The sequence below is a fragment of the Schistocerca americana genome, chromosome X (genome assembly GCF_021461395.2).
Source record: "Schistocerca americana isolate TAMUIC-IGC-003095 chromosome X, iqSchAmer2.1, whole genome shotgun sequence".
In the NCBI taxonomy this organism is placed as follows: Eukaryota; Metazoa; Arthropoda; class Insecta; order Orthoptera; family Acrididae; genus Schistocerca; species Schistocerca americana.
The window spans coordinates 932955066-932976609 of NC_060130.1; the positions used below are offsets into that span (position 1 = coordinate 932955066).

Sequence of the window (21544 nt, forward strand, 5' to 3'; positions counted from 1 at the left end):
GTGTCCCAGTCATCCTCCTCCAGGATATCCAGATTTGCTGCTAACAGTTGCTTCCTTAGCCTTACTTCATTGGCACAAGAAATAATCCAGATTCACCAGTACCACTTTTCCATCATCTCTCTCCTATGACTACAAAGCTTCTCCTGACAATAATGCAATGTATCCAATACATCATGCTCCTTTGGTGGCTCTATTATATACAACATATCTACAGGCAACTCCAGTTTTATATCACCAAAAACAACTCTCCAGTGCCCTCCAACACAATATCACATGAGTCAAGCCTTAGTGTTTTAGCCGTTTAACTGGTTTGTCCCTAAAGACAGATGCACCTTTCGACAGTACTACACTGGCGACACCTTCCCTAGTTGGAAGATTGTCCCATTTAGTTCCACCACACATCCCTAAAGGTCAGGTTTTGCATCATGTTCATACAAAAAGTCTAACGCCAGGATCATACAGTAATGGTACCTTACATGAGGCACCACTCCCACATATTACTCAAATGAAATTGCTGCAACCTGAAAACCTAATTCTACTGATCCTGACCTCACATCACTGTCTCCCACCCCAAACAACTTATAGTGTGGTAAGTTTAATTGCTTCCAACCCACAGTACCCTAGAGCCACCGACACATGCACCTGTGTCCAATAGAAACCTAAGTTTCCTGCCCTTCACAATTCCTACTATAGCACTCTCCACCTCTGCATGCATATTCCCTGCATCAAAATTTAATGGAAATGCTGCTTGGCAGACTTGGGTTTCCCTTTTGTATTTAATGTTTGTCCATTTCCCATTTTTCTACCTTTATTATTGCTACTGCCATTCCATTGGTGGTATCCACCCTTTCCATCTCACTGAGGCTGTCAATATTGCCTCTGGACATGCCCCATTCATCCACACCTACAGAATTTCACATTAGTGGAAAACAACACACTTATCCTGTACCCTGTTGTCATATCAATCTTCTCAAATTATGTTGGCAACCTGACAGAAGAATACACATCATTCAGAACACCTGTGTAAAACTCTCTTGACATATTGGGTGACAGGTCTTTCAGGAAGGTGTCAAGTGCACTATGCTTCCAGCTGTACAGTCTTATTCATTTCATCACTCTCCACTAACTCATATATTTGTGCATTAATTTTATGTGTCCTGTCTGCAAATTCTTCCACTGTTTCCCCACATGTTTTTGTGATTCCACTTAATTGCTCCCAAAAAACCTCACACTGTTTTGTTTCCTATAATGCTGTAGGATGCTTTACTGCAATTGCTCAAATGTTGTTATATTTTTCAATGCTTCCATAGACCTAACAAAAGGTTTTGCCTCTCCTGCCAACTATAACTTCATTATCTGTAACAACTGATTATTTGACCAACCACCCACCCATGCTGACATTCTCAGATCCTCCAAGAAAGACATCATACCTTCACCTGACCTATTAGAAAAGGAAGTGACTAAACTGGTGGCAGCTGGATGTACTTTGGGCCTAAGACAGCCAGAGTGGTGGTAGCTGTTCATCTTTAATTGCAGTTTGCTTTAGTAACTCCATTTTACCAACTGTTAACCACATTACCTTATCTAGTAACACCTGCAGTGAAGCCTTTAACTCCCATTTACAAACTAGTTTAACACAATTTTCATCCACAACAATTCACTCACTCAGAATTACTATCAACTTACATTCTACACCTTATTATCAACCATGTATGTTCGGTGTAGTCCTTAGCAGTATGGGCATAATGGCAGCACATACAGCATTCTACCAATACTGCTTGTGCACATGAGACACTATGCCCTAGCTTTTGACACCAATTGAAGTTGAACCAGGGCTGATGGGCACACTTCTGTGCAGGACTGGGTGGCAGTGGCTGGCTCATGTCAAGGGTACAGGCCAGTAATAGCTTAGTAAAACAACATTAACAAATCAGTCACTTTATTACAAGCCATGCTGCTATTCTGTGATGTGGTAGTGTGGTGACATAACCCTCTTGTGGTGCATGGCACAGTAGACACTTGTTGCACGATCACTGCTAGTGCCCAGCTATTGAGCCCTGACATACGAGCCCCTGAATGCCGATGTTTGTGACTGGTTAGCAGCACACACTCAGTTCAGCATGCCATGCTGTGTGTGAGTAGTGTTAGTAGTGCAGAAAATGACCAGCGATACATGAAGGGTATGTCAGCCTCATGTTGGGAAGCTCTTACCCTAGAAGTGGTTGCATGAGGTACCACGGCACCCACACCAGCATAGAAGGGAGAACAGCTGTACCACCCTGGTCACAATCCACTGCCCCCTGTGTAGGAGTCAAGGTGTTGCTGGAGTAAGTGTGGGAGCGGCCTATCAGTCTAGAGACACAAAGTGCTGGAATGAGGACTCATGATGGCTGCTTGTGGACCCATGGGGTGGTGATGCCTGGCATAGATCTGCCGGGCTGTGAATATCAATGCTAAAAACTCACAGCTATTTATGCGAGATAGTGGCTGATTTGTTGTGCCAATGTGCTGCTTCTAGTTACATTTCTGACAAAATTTCCATGGCCCACTGGTAGAGAAAACAGTTGGCCCATTCTCTAAGACCCCTGCCTTACCATTGCACTGACACATTCACACCTGTGTACAGAGTGAGTAGCAGAAGTGAGCCATAAAACTACCATGCAATATCCTTGATATCCATTAATTGTAGAACCTTGGAATGTTTACCAAACTCATACACAATGAGGTATCTTGAAAAGAATTACCTCCATATCAACCAACACAGATTTTGAAAAAAATTGATCATGGAGAACTCACTCACTCTTTTCTCATGTGACATACTTAAAAGCAGTCATGTCAATGTAGTATTTCTTGAGTTTCAAAAAGCACTTGACTCAGTACCACATCTACACTTATTATCAAAAGTGTGATTGTATGGAGTATCAAGCATAAATTGCAGTTGGATTGAGGATTTTTGTAGTAAGGAAGATGCAGCAAGTTATCTTGAGCGGAAAAGGAAAGGAAGATGAGGGTCTAACATCCCATAAACATCTAGGTCATTAGAGATGGAGCAGAAGCATGGATTATCTTGGATGGAGACTCATTGACAGATGTAGAAGTAACTTCAAGTGTGCCCCAGGGAAGTATGTTGGGTTCCTTGCTGTTCATGTTGTATAATGATGACCTTGTGGCCAGTATTAATAGTAACCTTGGACTGTTCACAGATGATGTAGTGATCTATAATGAAGTACAGTATGAAAGAATCTGCAGAAATATTCATCCAGATAGTAGTAAGGTTTCAGAGTGGTGCAAAGATTGGCAACTTGCTTTACATGTTCCAAAATGTAAAATTATGTACTTCACAAAAAGAAAAAATATAGTAACTAATGACCTTAATGTCAGTGAGTCACAATTGGAATTGGTAAACTCATACAAATACCTGGGTGTAATACTTTGTAGGAACATTAAATGGAACAATCACACAGGCTCAGTCATGGGTAAAGACACTTGCAGGCTTTGGTGTATTGATAGAATACTAGGGATATGTATCAGTCTACAAAGGAAATTGCTTACAAATCACTTGTATGACCTGTCTCTTCCTAGTATATTGCTCAGCTGTGTGGGACCTGTACCAAACAGAACTAACAGGGGATATTGAATGTATACAGAGGAGGGTAGCACAAATTTCACATGTTTCTTTCACCCACAGGAGTGTGTCACATAGACATTGAAATATCTCAATTGGCAGACTCTTGAAGACAGATGTAAATGAACTTGAAAAAGCCTACTGACCCAGCTCTCTAGGAATATACTACAATCCCCAAAATATTACTCCTATAGGTATCATGAGAACAAGATTAGATTAATTACAGTATGCACAGCAACATTTAAACAGTCATTCTCCCCACTCTCCACACACGGATTGAAAGAGAAAAAACCGTAATAAGAGTTACAAGGGACATTCCATCTTCCATGCAATTTATACTAGTTTTCAGAACATGGGTGTAGGTGTAGATGCAGATATGAACATGACAGTTCCTACTGGTCCTATGAAACAAATATTTTTTTTAAATCTGATAATGGAATAAATGTGCCTAAAATGAAACAGTGGTCAAAGATAATTGGGCAGACTTGCAGTATGGGTAATATACACTGAGGTAACAAAAATCATGGCAATATAGTGTTGGACCTACTTTTGCCAGACGTAGTGTAGCAACAAAACATGGCAGGGACTAAATAAGTTGTTGGAAGTCCCATGCAAAAATATTGGCAGTGCAGGATTTTGCACATGAACTGACCTCTCAATTATGCCCCATAAATATTTGATGGGATTCATGTTGGGCACTCTGGGTAGTGAGATCACTTGCTCAAATTGTCCACAATATTCTTCAAATCAATCACGAATGATTGTGGCTCATGATATAGTGCATTGTTTCCATAAAAATTCCATCTTTTTTGGGAACATGAAGTCCATGAATGGCTGCAAATGGTCTCCAAGTAGCCAAACATAACCATTTCCAGTCAATGATCAGTTCAGTTGGACTACAGGACCTACTCCATTCCATGTAAACCTAGCCAACACTATTGTGGAACCACCACCAGTTTGCACAGTGTTAACTGACAACCTAGGTCCATGGCTTTGTGGGGTCTGCACCACACTCGAATCCTACCATCAGCTCTTACCAATTGCAGTTAAGACTCATTTAATCAGTTGTCTAGGGTCCAAATGATATGGTCATGAGCCCAGGAGAGGTGCTCTGCAGGCAATGTCATGCTTTTAGCAAAGGCACTCACATCACTCGTCTGTTGCCCCAGTCCATTTATGCCAAATTTTGCCACACTGTCCTAGCGGATATGTTTTATGACCCACACTGATTTCTGTGGTTATTTCATGCAGTGTTGCTTGTGTGTTAGCACTGTCAATTCTATGCAAATGCTACTGCACTCGGTCATTAAGTGAAGGCCATCAGCCACTGTGTTGTCCATAGTCAGAGGTAATGCCTGCATTTTGGTATTTTCGGCACACTCTTGACACTGTGAAATTTCAGAATATTGAATTCCCTAATGATTTCCAAAACTAATGTCCCGTGCTTATAGCTCCAACTGCCATTCCATGTTCAAAGTCTGTTAAATCTCATCATGGGCTATACTTGTGCCAGAAACCTTCTCATCTGTATCACTTGAGTCTAAATGACAGCTGCTCCAATGCACTGACCATTTATACCTTGTGAATGCAATAATGCCACCATCTATATTTTGATATCACTATTCCATGACTTGTATCATCTCAGTAAACATTATAAAAACAGAAACTTACACATTACATTTTATTTTTCTTCACATCTTAATATTTTCAATGCTTCTACATGTTAAAAAATTTAAATATATTAAAGAATGGCTGTACACAAAGACATTCCTTTTTTATAGTAAAAGAGATGACAACAGTTGTGATATTTGTTTTCTGTAGAATTCAGAGGTGACTTCTCTGCTGTAAATGGTTTTAGTGGTTAGATTTATACCTTCTTTGGACAAAATAAGCCTATAAAATTATTGGAAAAACTTAATTTTCATCATCAGTGAGCTCATTATTGAACAAATGCCATCAAAAGGAAAGTTGATGAATTCCAGCAGAAGAAAAGTTAGTGAACATTGACTTTATTATATATGAAACACTTTATGATGAATTGTGAGAAGTGTGTTACTGAAACAATAATTTTTGAGCTGTAATTAAACAATGAGCTTTAGAACATTATTGAGTTGGGACACCATATTTGCCCACCAAATCTATGAAACATCCTAATCCATACTTATGCCACACTGGCACTCAACCCCTTGCCATATTAGTTGTGTCCCTTGAAAGGTTCTGGTGCAATATCTTTGCTGTGCATCCACCCAGCTAAATCTCTTCCAGTCCCTTTGAAAGCCTATTCTATACTGTCTGAGGAAGGGCTACTCTTGAAAGCAGTCATGTCATATCCCAATTCTACTGTAACTTCTACAGAGTCTTTTATGTAGCCATGACCATAACCAGCAGTCCACTTAAATGAATGACCACCACTGAACTGTGGCCAAGGACACAACATGTCCAACTCCAGTGGCTGCTTCATAATCCATGCCAAGTGTATCCACCACACCAATACCAATTTCTCTAAATGATGTATATTGGAACACATCCTTTGGTCCTACAAACCTCATGGCCTCAGTCTTCGCTGTCACTTATCCAACACTGACCTCCACTTCTGTTCCCAAGCCTCCCACTTCACTCCATTAACCTATATCCACACTGTTCTCTCCATGATATCCATAATTTCTATTTCATTCTCCACCCCCCCTCCCCCCACCCCCTCTCTTCATCCCAGCCACCAACCACACCAGCTCCTACTGCAGTGGGCTTGTCCATGTGACATTCATATCTTATTCCTATTTGCTTGTTCTCCATTCCTCCCCATCTATCAGCCTCTTTTTCTTCTCTCATTTTTCAACTCACCTACTCCACCTTATACAACTCATCACTGAGTCATGTTGCAGTACCATGAATATATAGCCATTCCTGTTTATGTGTGTGTTTTCTGTTAGTCCGTTATCTCAAAGTGAGAACTTTGTCTGAAAGCTTAGCAACAATTTCAATCTTACTTATGTGTCTTTTTTAGTAACATATCATTTGGTCTTAATATTGAGTTTGTAGCACAATATAGAATTATTTTCCATTAATAGTCATACTTTTCTTTTTCAGGGAGATCTGAAAAGAGCTGTACATACACTCATTTCATCTTGTGGAAATGTGGAAGCCATTATCTCAAAATACAGTCCAATATTTAGGGATATAAAAGACTGTGTGGAAGACTTGACTGTGGATACTGAAGAAAGATGCTCAAAAGAAAATGAAAAAATATGTTTTGATGGTAAAAATGTGTTTGACAGGAAAGAGGATTTGATTTTTGAAAGAAGTGATTTGGGAGACAGAGAATTGCAGGCCCAACAAAATACTGAAACTCTAAAGAATGAGTTTGTAGCACATCTTATAGAACTGAAGGAGCTCACAGAAATTCATGACTCAGAAATATATAACATACTTCAAAAATTAATTCAGTCTGATGAACTGAGCAACTCTTTACCAGAGCTTATCTCAAATCTTGAAAGTCTTAAAGAAAAAAGTAGTGCTCTCTGTCTGCAAGTGGAGTGTGTTATTGACCTGCTGCACATGAACAATGAAAATCTGTTGAATTTGTTTGTTCAGGATCTTGGTATAAAAGAAAAATATTCTTTAAAAGAATCATGCAATTCCTTAGAAATACAAGTATGTTCTGACCAGTCTGCACATGAATTTGACAAAGATATTAAGGTCAGTTCAGAAAGGAATTTCACTGTTGCAGAAACTGTCATGTCTCAAAATGAATTACCTAAAAATATTTCTATCATTACAAATGAATGTGTAAAGGAAGGAGATATGGAAAACATTGTCTGTTCAAGGGAAATGGATGGAAATGAAGCACGATGTGTGCCCAGTGATGTGCTTTTGAACATTTTCAAAGAAAATCTGCATTTAAAAACACAACTGGCAGTAACAAAACAGCTACTTACGAGACAATTACCAGAATATAATATAGACTCAGTGTCACAGTATTCACCAATCACTAATGAAGAAAAATCTTTAAATGATATAATTGCAGAGAATGCTAGTTTAAGATGTGAACTTCAAAAGGCAAAATTTGAATTTGAAGAACTAGAGAAAGAATTAAAAGAGATGATGTTACAAAAATGTACACAACCCTTGATAACAGACCTAAATGAAAAAGAGAAATTGCAAATTGTTACATTTCCAACCAAGGATTTAAAATCTGATAAAGATGTTGAATCTGATGGAGACTTGTCATCTTCTGAAAATGTAAGAACATCGTTTTCACTGCATATTTTAACTGATGCACTAGATGTACAGAAAAAGCCTCTTGTATCACATGATAAATGTGTTGCACCTGAATCCTCCATCACAACAGATATTGGGAATGATATACCCCTGCAACACTCAGAAGGATGTCATAACGAGAATAATGCGCACAAACCAGAAATGGTTCAGCAGACTGTGCTCAAACCCACAGTCTGCGAAGTAGCTACAGCTGAAGTACACTCTGAAACACAGATAAGTAAAGTTGCTCCAGATTTAATCAGCAGGGAGAATACTATTGATGGTGTCATGCCTGAAGAATGCACCAAAAGATGCAATTATTCTCAATCATTTGAAGTAAAAGATTGTGGAAACATGAAATTACATGAGCAACAGATATCAGATATTGGTGAAGAAATGTTTGTTGGAATTAGTAGTTCAAAGCAAATTGAAACTGGAAATAATATTTTCAACAAAAGTAATAAGATAATAGTAGATGGTTCTGATTGTACACAATTATCAAACCTCAACAATGTAGTAAAATATCATTGTAATGATTTACTCGTACAAGCAAAACATGAAGAAAGTGATAATGAACAATCAAACATCTGTTCTTCGAAGAAGGCGATAGATTCAGAGACAGATGCAAGCCTTACATGTAAAGATATAGGAACTGCGAACTTTCATGATACAGTAAAATATCATTATAATGATTTACCAGTACACACAAAACATGAAGAAAATGATGATGAACAATCAAACAGTGTCTCTTCTTCAAAGAAGACAATAGATTCAAAGATAAATGCAAGCTCCACGTCTAAAGGTAGAGAAACTGTGAACCTTAATGATGCAGTGAAATATCATTATAGTGATTTTCCAGTACAAGCAAAACATGAAAGAAGTGATGATGAACAATCAGACAGCATCTCTACTTCAAATAATGCAGTAGAAGCAGAGATAAATGGAAGCCCCACATGTAAATTTACAGGAAGTATAAATCTAAATAAAGACAGCTGTAAACATTCAAATAAAAATGGGACTGAAAACGATGAACCACAGTTTTGTACCCAAAATGAACAGATATGTAAAGCTTCAGCTAGTCAATGCAATTCTCAGCTGTTTGCTCAAGACCACTCTTACCCTGAAACAAACATAAATGCAACAAGAAACCACAATACATCATATTATGATACTTCTGAGTGTAGTGATATTGTGGAGAACGATCTTTTTAAAATTTCTCAAAATCCTAAGGGATACAACAGTGTTCAACTTGGGATATCAGAAAATGATTGTAACAGTAACCAAAATACCATAGCTAGCACTTCTTACTACAGAGGCTTTAAAACTGGAGCAGATGGTATTTGTGGTGATAAAGCTAGTCAGAGTAGCTTAAATACTGGAAACAAATGTCTTGGCTTTTCAGCTACTGCCAATGGTAGTAAATGTGCGAGGAAGAAAGTTGTTAATAGCACAAAAAATTCAAAAACTGAAAGCGGCATAACGGCTGAAATGACTGTTTACAACAAATCAGGTAGTTATAGTAAAGCCGTTGGTAAACAGCAGGGAATAGCTTCCTCCAGAAACCCAAAATTTTATCCAGATCGTGAAGCTGGAAAAAGAAATGTACATTTCTATCATAAATTTTCAAAAATGGGTGTTGATGGAAGTGATTCATTGGAAACATCCACAACAGGTGGTAGTTCAGATACAGAATCGGAATATCCACCAAAAACTTGTAACTTTAAACAAAAACATCCTGTAGAAGGACAGGAAAATGACTGTGGGTCTCTGAATAGTCCAAGTTCAGATTCTACTCTCTGTCATGAAGACACAGAAACAGAAGAGTCATGTGAAAAAAATGAAAATTTTAAGTTTCATACTACCAAAGTAAGAAGAGGTACTTCTTCAAACAATAAAACCCTAGAAAAGGGAAACTACATGTCAAAATTCACAACAATTTCTGAAGATTTCACCAAGCCTTATCAGAAATGTTATCTTAAAGAGCACCACCAGGCTGAGATGAAGGAGAAAGCATCATTTAATTACTCTAGTTCAGAGACTTGTTCCTCATCTTCTGTATCTAAAGGAAAACAGTGTCACATGAATTCAAAAAGAGACATGTATTCTGGAAGACAGAGCCGGATTCCCACTTACATTAAACCATTTGGACGCCGATCAAGTACAAATTCAGTCAATGTTAATAATCAATGCTCCAAAACAGATAACCAAAACTGTTTGTTAAAACTGAACAAAACCTTTAGTGAAAGGAATATCTCAGAGTACACAAAAGACAGCAACCTTGGAAACAAAATGAAGTGTAATAAGGTAAGTATTTCTGTTGTTGAAGTTGAACTGACAATATGATATGGGTATTATGAATAATTATTTCTTACATACAGTTTCCTTCTGTAATGTATAAATATGTCTCAAAAACTGAAGGAAAACTGTCCCTTGTGTTCACCACACTAGATGCTAGAGAAATTTCATTGAGTGATATCTAAAATATATTTTCACTGCATATGTGGTTTATTAAAACTGCTACCATTTCTCATTATGTTATTTTAGAATGCCTCAAAAAATGCATCAGCAGGAGGTAACAGTCATTTGCAAAGCGAACTCCAGACTGAAAGAGAGAAAGTGAGGAAGCATGCAGTGTGCATCCGGAGACTCAAGTCAGAGCTACAGTTAATGAAAAACAGCATGGTGGAGAACAAGAAACCACTGGTGCTGGGACACAATTCACAATTGTCCAGGCAGAGAAACAGTAGTGTCAGTGCACCTCATAGCCCACACCATTATAGTTTTACTGCAGCAGAATTTCAGAAACAGGTTGTTGAAAAAAATTTCTTAACAAAATGTAATATAGCAGCATGTTATTTTGCAAAATATCTGTGAGGGAAAAATTGATGTATCTTGCTTCCCAGAAGCCATGTTAAGGTTCTGGCAGAAACCAGTGCAGAAAAGGAAACTGTTTTTTAACATTAAGGAAATCTGGTCCGCATTTAGGTCACAGTAGACATGCACATGTAGTCGTGACATGTTTGGAGGTAATGTGATAGCAGGTGAAGCTGATAGAAGTTTCCAGTCATCATATTAATATTTTTCCATCCATTAGGATTGAGATATTATTTTGTAATTAGCTATAGGCGAGCAGATTTGTAAATAGAAGAAGTGATGATGGTGGACACATTAATGTGCTTAATGTTATGAGTGATGAAGTTTACTTTCTCTTGTTTGGACACATTAACTCACAAAACGAAGATATTGGCCAGCAGATACCACTTTACCAAGCAAAAACTGGCATTAACTCTGCTGATCCTAGTAATTATATTGTTACCCTCATTTTTAATTATATTTTATGACTAAAGCCAAAGAGTACTTTGGAATATTTAAATATTTCAGTATTTGGCCATTTTATCATGTATCTTACTACTATTCTTTCAATAAGGTAAGGTAGTGAAACTGTGATGACAGTCTTCACCTTCTCCAAATATGCCTACACGCATTTCATCTGATAGCAAAAGGATAAAACCTGAAACTGTCCCCACACAATGAAAGAGCTGAAGTTGAATAATTGCAGTGTGACTGATCCAGATGATGTATCTACTTAGAGTCAAGTATACCACAATATGACTGCTCAGCAACAAATAACATTGATGGAGAAGGGCTCATATTGAATATCTTCCATAAGGAAAAATTTTCGGTTAAAAGGAGCAAATAATTTTATGCCATTGCAGGCTCTTTTCACTATAGACATTTATAACATTCATAATGTCCCTGAACATTATCAAGAGGTATGTTTAAAGTGTTCACCTACTATTGCACAATCTACATAACTTTTAAAATATGAAGCAAAATAAGTAAGAAAAAGTCATAGCGCATTACCAGCTGCAAATTTTGTCTCTAGTCTTTTATATATGATAGGTAAGGAAGTAAAAAATCTTATATGAATTAATATTAGCATATAAATTGATGCTTTAAACTTCAGAGATATTAGAAAAGTAGTTGCATGTAAAAGGGGTGGGAGAGAGAGGGAGGGAGAGAGAGAGAGAGAGAGAGAGAGAGAGATCCAGAGAGAGAGAGACAGAGAGAGAGAGAGAAATGCCTGCTTAATAATACTGTTTAGCACTTTGGAATGCACATGCATGTACATATGCTCATCTAGATTCCAGAAGACACATGCTACAATTCAGCTGCACTATAACTTATAGTTTTTCACTATACTACTGTGTTTGTAGTTAGAAGCAAATTCTGTACTCTTGATTTCTTCTGGGTTGTTAACCATTGGCACACTGAGGCTTAACTCAAGTATCGTAGGTCTGCTTCTTCAACAACACAGATTTTATTAACTATAGCTTTAAATGTGAATATTGTTGGTTAAATTTTACTGTGACTGTTACTGTCATTGAATGAAACAACAATTTTATCATTACCAGCCACAATTTATCTATTTACATGATGTGTTTCAGAGGTTTAAACCTCCTTCATCATTAATATGACAATGCAGTCTTAACACAACATAACATTTGATGTTAACAGACGTAAATCCACCTGGTAATGGGGTTTTAAATCTCTGAAACTTATCATAGAAATCAGGAAATTTGTTGTTTCAGTCAGTAAGCGCAACTTATTTACAATCAAATCACTGAAAGCAATACTTCCTGACTCTTCTGGAAATACACAAAACAAAGAATTCTGGAGGTGGATAACTTATGTTCAATACAGTAATTTCAATTTTTGTTGAATAACTCACACATCAGTGCTGGAAAACACTGTTCAGAGGTTCAAGTGGAAAAACACTGAGATACAAACCGTGCTCTTGATGTACTCATTTGCCCTCAGTTTATTCACGTGAAACACAAAGGTCAATTTAATGATGAGCAGAGACAGTTTTACATTACTAGAATTATATATTAATACCTTCAACTGCTGATGGGTGTTGATATACACTCCTGGAAATTGAAATAAGAACACCGTGAATTCATTGTCCCAGGAAGGGGAAACTTTATTGACACATTCCTGGGGTCAGATACATCACATGATCACACTGACAGAACCACAGGCACATAGACACAGGCAACAGAGCATGCACAATGTCGGCACTAGTACAGTGTATATCCACATTTCGCAGCAATGCAGGCTGCTATTCTCCCATGGAGACGATCGTAGAGATGCTGGATGTAGTCCTGTGGAATGGCTTGCCATGCCATTTCCACCTGGCGCCTCAGTTGGACCAGCGTTCCTGCTGGACGTGCAGACCGCGTGAGACGACGCTTCATCCAGTCCCAAACATGCTCAATGGGGGACAGATCCGGAGATCTTGCTGGCCAGGTAGTTGACTTACACCTTCTAGAGCACGTTGGGTGGCACGGGATACATGCGGACGTACATTGTCCTGTTGGAACAGCAAGTTCCCTTGCCGGTCTAGGAATGGTAGAACGATGGGTTCGATGACGGTTTGGATGTACCGTGCACTATTCAGTGTCCCCTCGACGATCACCAGTGGTGTACGGCCAGTGTAGGAGATCGCTCCCCACACCATGATGCCGGGTGTTGGCCCTGTGTGCCTCGGTCGTATGCAGACCTGATTGTGGCGCTCACCTGCACGGCGCCAAACACGCATACGACCATCATTGACACCAAGGCAGAAGCGACTCTCATCGCTAAAGACGACATGTCTCCATTCGTCCCTCCATTCACGCCTGTCGCGACACCACAGGAGGCGGGCTGCACGATGTTGGGGCGTGAGCGGAAGACGGCCTAACGGTGTGCGGGACCATAGCCCAGCTTCATGGAGACGGTTGCGAATGGTCCTCGCCGATACCCCAGGAGCAACAGTGTCCCTAATTTGCTGGGAAGTGGCGGTGCGGTCCCCTACGGCACTGCGTAGGATCCTACGGTCTTGGCGTGCATCCGTGCGTCGCTGCGGTCCAGTCCCAGGTCGACGGGCACGTGCACCTTCCGCTGACCACTGGTGGCAACATCGATGTACTGTGGAGACCTCACGCCCCACGTGTTGAGCAATTCGGCGGTACGTCCACCCGGCCTCCCGCATGCCCACTATATGCCCTCCCTCAAATTCCGTCAACTGCACATACGGTTCACGTCCACGCTGTCGCGGCATGCTACCAGTGTTAAAGACTGCGATGGAGCTCCGTATGCCACGGCAAACTGGCTGACACTGACAGCGGCGGTGCACAAATGCTGCGCAGCTAGCGCCCTTCGACGGCCAACACCACGGTTCCTGGTGTGTCCGCTGTGCCGTGCGTGTGATCATTGCTTGTACAGCCCTTTCGCAGTGTCCGGAGCAAGTATGGTGGGTCTGACACACCGGTGTCAATGTGTTCTTTTTTCCATTTCCAGGAGTGTATATCAACGGGGCCAGGTGAAAATGTGTGCCCTGACCAGGACTCGAACCCGGGATCTTCTGCTTACATCGCAAATGCTCTGTCCATCTGAGCCACCGAAGGCACAGAGGATAGTGCAACTGCAGGGACTATGTTGCACTTGCCTCTTGCGAGACCCACATTCTCACCTTATATGTCCACACTCTACATTCATAGTGTCATTACCCCCAGTCAGGGCACACATTTTCACCTGTCCCCGTTGATATATATCAACACCCGTCAGCAGCTGAAGGTATTAATATATAATTCTAATTTCATTCTAGATGGCTGCAGGTCATCAATGGTGACTGTTCTTTCGGACATGTCCGTAAGAACAGACACCATATCCATATAAGTATATCGTTCTGGCAATACCGGACATGACCTTCTTCTTCTATGTGGATGCACACATATTACCCGAACTCGTACAGGACTTGGTAAGAATGTCTTCCATGAGTAATGAGTGTGTTGGGTAGGGACACTACGAATGTAGTGTGTGGACATATAAGGTGAGAATGGGGGTTTCGCGGGAGACGTGCATGAGATAGTTCCTGCAGTCACGCTATCCTCTGTTCACTCGGTGGCTTAGCTGGATAGAGCATCTGCCATGTAAGCAGGAGATCCCGGGTTCGAGTCCCGGTTGGGGCACACAGTTTCACCTGTCCCCATTGATATACCGGGTGATCAAAAAGTCAGTATAAATTTGAAAACTTAATAAACCACGGAATAATGTAGATAGAGAGGTAAAAATTAACACACATATGCTTGGGGTGACATGGTTTTTTATATATATATATATATATATATATATATATATATATATATATATATATATATATATATATATATATATATAAAAGTCCGACAAATTGCACTGGACAGCAAAACTGCTACCATGACGGGTGAGAGGCATGCCAATATGTTACAGAATCGCATCACCCCCAGCCTGGCTGATAAACACCTGCTGGAACGTACGATGTTTATGCAGGATGGCGCTCCACCCCATATTGCTAGATGCGTGAAAGATCTCTTGCACGTGTCGTTTGGTGATGATCATGTGCTCAGCCACCACTTTTGTCATGCTTGGCCTCCCAGGTCCCCAGACCTCAGTGCGTGCAATTATTGGCTTTGGGATTACCTTAAGTTCTAAGTGTATCGTGATCGACTGACATCTCTAGGGATGCTGAAAGACGACATCCGACGCCAATGCCTCACCGCTTTACAGTGCTGTTCACAACATTATTCGTCGACTACAGCTATTATTGAGGAATGATGGTGGACATATTGAACATTTCCTGTAAAGAACATCATCTTTGCTTTGTCATACTTTGTTATGCTAATTATTGCTATTCTGATCAGATGAAGCGCCATCTGTCGGACATTTTTTGAACTTTTGTATTTTTTTGGTTCTAATAAAACACCATGTCATTCCAAGCATGTGCGTCAATTTTTACCTCTCTATCTGCATTATTCCGTGATTTATTCAGTTTTCAAATTTTTACTGACTTTTTGATCACCCTGTATATCAACACCCGTCTAGGTGGTTGCAGGTCATCAATAGTGTCTGTTCTTTTGGACACATCCCAAAGAACAGACACCATATTCATAAAGTATGTAGTTCTACATTAGGTAGACAGGCAATCATTGTACTGACCAAGCATTGTCATGAGGTAACAACGAAGTCCAGATAATAGTCCAGGAGAATACCACTCTTGTAGGGTTGTTGCCAAAAGATACCCCAGAGAGCTTGCTGTAAACATTAGTCATTTGACAAATAAGACTGTGGAGGTCTGCAGCAGCCCTTAAATCTGCCACAGCTGTTTTGCCATGTGACCTGGCACTGGCAGATGTGCCCTCTCAGACCATATCTCGTGACCTGTCAGGCATACGCAGAATTACAAGTGATCCATTGCTACATCTGGAAAAATTACAAGATCCCACTCCCCCTTGAACCATCATGGCTAAAAGACAAGGTAAGTGCAACCTGGAGCAAATGCTGGAGCACAGCTTTAGGTGCTTTCAGTAGTGGAGCCCCTCCCAGGTCCAATGCTGAAGAGGCAGGAGCTGACAGTAGCTTTGACTTGCAACTTTCTGCTGATTCCAGTGAAAGCTGTGGGTCTGACATCAAACTGGGCACAGGCTGGATGACCTCTAAAGGAGTGATGGATGATTTCTGGAAAACTGGGAATGCCTCAGATCTCATCCTGGCACCAGACCCCACATCTTCTGTTCTTGGTCCTGGGGCTGGACAAGGTGGGTTGCCCCTGATGGCATGCAGATCCAGAGGTTGACATTGCATGAATGGCACAACTGATACCTTGTCTGCCATTTTAGGTACTGGAAGTGAGTGAGGCAGGTTTCCCTTGCCAGTGTGGCAGATCCAGAGGTGGAGCTTGCCCCAGATGGTTCAGAGATATCAGATTCCAGTGCCAGAGAAGGATGCTTCAAGTTTTATGACCACCAGGACCAACTGGCAGCCTTGCTGAGCAGTGATAGAGACACATTTTCAGCGATATGTATGTCCAAATGTGTCCACCCAGATAGGGATTCCCACCTCAAAGGGTGTGGTAACTTCTTCATCTTGTAGTGATAGAGGTTGCAACACATCTATCAAGGAATGATGAGAGTGTCCATGTGAGAGTTCTGCCAGGCTTCGATGATGGGTCAGTATGACCCGGTAAGAGGATAAAGATGTAAGCAGTGCAGAATCAGTAGGCTAGGATGGAAATAGTTTTTCCATCTGCAATTTAAATGTTTACACAAAATGTTGAGTCATGTCAGTAGATGCAGGATGCAACGTAGTTCTGCTGAGCTTGATCACATTCCATATGCAAAACCAGTGAAACCCAGTGGAACAAACTGTGGTCCATTATTTGTGACCATAGTTTGTGGGGCTCCTTCAATAGGAAAAACAGTGGCCAGGGTCTTAGTGCTATTCTCTGTCATGCTCTGTTGCATTTTTATGATGTATGGAAATGAAAATATGCATCTATTAAAGTCAACCACATTGCCCAGTGGAATGGAGCACAAAGACTACATGCACCTGATCCCACAGCTGTGTAGGGATAGACCCTGGCTGGTAGGCTTGGGGTACTGCAGGTTGCTGTGTTTGATAAGCTTAGCATTTTTCCAATCCATATGTTTATGAGTCAGATTCTTCATTCTGGAAATACTCCAGTTGTCTGATGCAGAAGTCAAAATATATGGGAGCACGGAACCTCTCAAATCATCAATAGACATTAACACTCATCTTAATTCAATAATAGAACACCTTCAAAAAGATTTAGGGCATGGCACTGTAAAAAGAAACAATGAAGTTCCAAGAAGAATGCTGATAGAAAGGCCTGTGGCCAGCCAGTTTTCACAAATTGGCAAACCTGCCTCAACAGAGGATTGTTATTTGTGGCTGCTGAAAAATTTCTGGAAATAGTGGGAAATCCTTTCACAAAGTGAATCAATGTGAAAATAAATAGTCTTTTGTTTCAAACTTCTTGGCAGATTAAAACTGTGTGCTGGACAGTGACTCAAACCTCTGACTTTTCCTTTCAGAGGCAAGTGCTATACTGGCTCAGCTGTACAAGCATTACTAATGACCCACCCTCAAAGCTTTACTTCCACCTTTACCTCATCTCCTACTTTCCAAATTTCACAGAAACAGGAGAATTTTCATGAAGTCTGAAGTCTGGAAGGTAGGAGATGAGGTACTGGTGAAAGTAAAGCTGCAATGATGAGTCATGAGCCATGCTTGGACAGCTCAGTCAGTACTTCCCCATGAAAGACAAGGGTCCCAGGTTTGAGTCCTGAACTGGCACACTGTTTAAATCTGTCAGCAAGTTTCAAATCATTGCACACCCTGTTGCAGAGTGAAAATTCGTTCTGGAAGTCTTTTCTTAATCAGATTCCTCATCAAGACCTGTAGGCAACTTTAATAGCACATCTGCATTCACATGTTAGACCAATGTACAATAATGGATGAAACAGTGGTTATTTGAGAAGAAAAGAGCCAAGTGCTGTAACCTCTGAGATATCAATTCAGGCAAGTTTGGCTTGGGGCCAAATATGGACAACAGCTATGGTCTGGGACGAGATGAAAATTGTTGCCTTACTGGAAAATGTGGAACTTCTGGATGACAAAGACAACTGCTGATGCCTCATTCCTTATCTGGGAATACTTTTTGTGTGCTGTGGTGAATGTCTTAGAGGCAGACACAATAGACCATCCAGAACCATTTTGGTACTTTGCAACGGAACAGCCTTGACACCATAGGGTGATGCATCTGTGGCCTACGCTAGCATTAAATACACTCAATACAAGACTGGAAGTTGGAGCATTTTGACAAGATACATTTAGCCTAGTTTTCAAAAGGACAGATACACCTGCTGGAGATTTGATACATGCTCTTCCTGAGTTCTCCCTCACACTGCTATATCTTTCAGATTACTGACACATTATGGAATACTGGCAATAGTTTGTTCCAGAAATTTCTGGAAGACTGCTGGTGCATTAGCAGCACTGAAACATAAACTGTTATGTTGATAGAGGCTACTCAGCATTTAAATTCATTTGTTGCCCGCCTCTCGCGTTTTGCTTTCAATTTGTTTGTAATTTGTACTGAACTGTATGATCACTGTATATGCGTACATCAGGTCCAGGATAAGACTTACTTTATTTGATTTGGTTTCTTTAGCTCTTTCTGATAATAATATACTCAGTTTGATAGTGTCCTGCATCCCCTAGTTTTTCCATATGTGACATCATCTTGGCTGGTTCTGAAATGATGTATTTGTGATAACCAGAAAAAGTTTTAAAAAATTTTGTTCTCTTACATTTCCAGTTCCTAATCCATACCTTCCTTTCACTTCAGTTCTTTGTGTTTCTTCTACCTGAACATGTCAGCCACTCATAATAATAGAGGTACTCTCTGTCTTCTGCGTATTGCAGAACTTTCTCACGTTGTTTGTAGACTTCTGTTTATCATCACTATATCCATATGTTGGCCTGTATCCAGTCATTCTGTTTTGATCACCTGAGTTTATTACATGAAGATTGTCGCTCCTGAAACCCTCATCATCTTTCCATTTAATTTCACCCACTCCTAATATGTCTATTTGTAGCTTTTTTTGTATTGTATTTATTAGTCATGTTGTCTACAGAAGCATCTTTTTCATAAGACATCAGACAATTCAAGTTAGAAGCACACTTCTGAAAGTGATTTCTAGGCATACTTATTTAATGATACAATAAAACAGTTTGTTCATTAAATATTTGTGTAACACACTGTATAAATTTAAATAATTTTCAGTGGAGTAAAATTAGTGATGCTGTAAATATGATTTTAGAGATTTTGCAAAGGTTTGGATGTCAGTAATAACTTTTATGTTTTCAGGAAGTTTGTTGTAAAGTTTATCTCCCATGTGGAAAGCACCATGTTGGCACAGAGACATGTTGATTTGGGTTATATTTAAATTTTTGTTTTGTTAAGTGTATATCACAGTTTTCTTACATTTTGCCGTCCCTACCTGTTACATTTATTTTAAAGAATATAAAGGTTTCCATAATCTATACACATGGTAATGGAGGAATACCAGATCTTATAAACAGAGATTTGCAAGTCTCTAGGTTTGCATCCAAAGCAAATTCCAAATTCTAGTTGCCCTTTTTGTAGTTTGAAAGCGCTATTAGCTGTTGTATAGTTTCCTCAGAAAGTGACTCAATATTTAAGGCAAGAGTGGAAGTAGTCATATTAAGCATTCATTTCTGTTTTGTCACTATAGCATGGTTTCAGTGTGCAAAGAAGGTAACATGTCTTTTTCAGTTCTGCATTAAGGTATTCAATGTGCTTATACCATTTTACATTGCTGTGCACTCAAAGTCCTAGGAATTTGGTTTCAGTGCTGTTACTAACTAGTTCATTGTTCACAAACAATTTTATATTCTGGGTAACCGCAGCTGTTGAAAGGCATGATGTCAGAAAGAATTCCGCTCACAACTGATAAAATTGTTGTTTATTGAAACACAACTGGTTTCACAGCTTTATGCTGCACCATCAGGTGGACAATGTTAAAAGATCATAGGCATACCCATCACTTCCAGTCTGTGTATAGTAACTTTTGACTAGGAGCAATGGGTATGCCTATGATCTTTTAACATTGTTCACCTGATGATGCAGCTTAAATCTGTGAAACCAGATATGTTCTAGACATCATGTAGTTTATTTTGGTAGAATTGTGGTGTCATCTGCAAATATGATTGTTTTATGTGCATCCACATTTAAGTTGAGATTATTTATGTTACTGATCCTTGAGGTATTTGTTTATAGTCTGATAAGTGCTCAGATAGAGTTTTTAGATGGATATTTGTGTGCGTGATGTGCACTGCCTTCACCTCCCATTTTATATTCCCCAATTTACCTCAGATTCCCAGTGATCTAACATTCCAAGTCACCACTCCCTTATATATTTTCTTCGCTGTAAATTTATTTTCATTTCACTTACTTTTATTAATCCCCTTGGAGACTGTCCCCAGCTGGAGATCTAACAGGAGACTAATTTAGTTCTGGAAAATTTAGTCACAGAAGGATACATTATAGATACAAATGGTTTGCAGTAGTGAGATGATTTATGTGCTAGCTTTTCCTTGCTTTCTCATTCTACTCAGATAGCTGGGATGATTGTTGCCATCTTCACCTGTCTGTATTTGCTGTATAGCTGTACTGACTTTGTCTTCAGTTATAGTCAAACTACAACTGCTGCTGTCCACTTGTAGGTTAGTTTATTTAAGGTCTGCCCCAAGTATCTCATTTCCTCAGTTGCACCCAAATCTAGGACGCATTCCCCTATCCACCACCTTGGGAAACACCAGATGCAGGAAACCAGCAAAATCCCAGATGAGGTTTCATGCTTAAACAATATAAGAATTGAGCCAGCTAATGGAAACAAGTTTTTATATGTTTTATTTCACAAAGCACACTTATATTTTGCAACTGTCACCATCATCACCAACAGTTAACTGTGAGCCTGGTGATATTCTAATTATATTATTCACAGTCTTTGAACACAATTTCTTAATGAGTTGGACAGTTAATTTCCTATAGTTATGAACATTTTGAGATCTCTGTGAATATTACACCATTCTGAAGATCTCAGAACTAATTATCTGGACACTTTAAAAAAATGTGATCAGTGACTATGAATAAAGTAATTTAAATATTTCAAGGGTCACTATTAACTATTGGTGATAGTGTTGCAATTAGTTGTGCCATGTCCATGGTATGACCATTTAATGATTTATAAAATA

The 21544-nt window shown here is 39.6% G+C and overlaps 1 protein-coding gene across 1 annotated transcript in view; it reads left to right on the forward strand.

Moving 5' to 3' along the window:
• The window catches only part of LOC124556410, a 243278-nt gene that overhangs the window by 151488 nt on the left and 70246 nt on the right, over positions 1 to 21544 (forward strand). The window contains exons 5-6 of the mRNA XM_047130370.1: positions 6713 to 10186; positions 10427 to 10690. Coding sequence (XP_046986326.1) covers positions 6713 to 10186; positions 10427 to 10690 — 3738 coding nt within the window. The remainder of the gene's footprint in view (positions 1 to 6712; positions 10187 to 10426; positions 10691 to 21544) is intronic.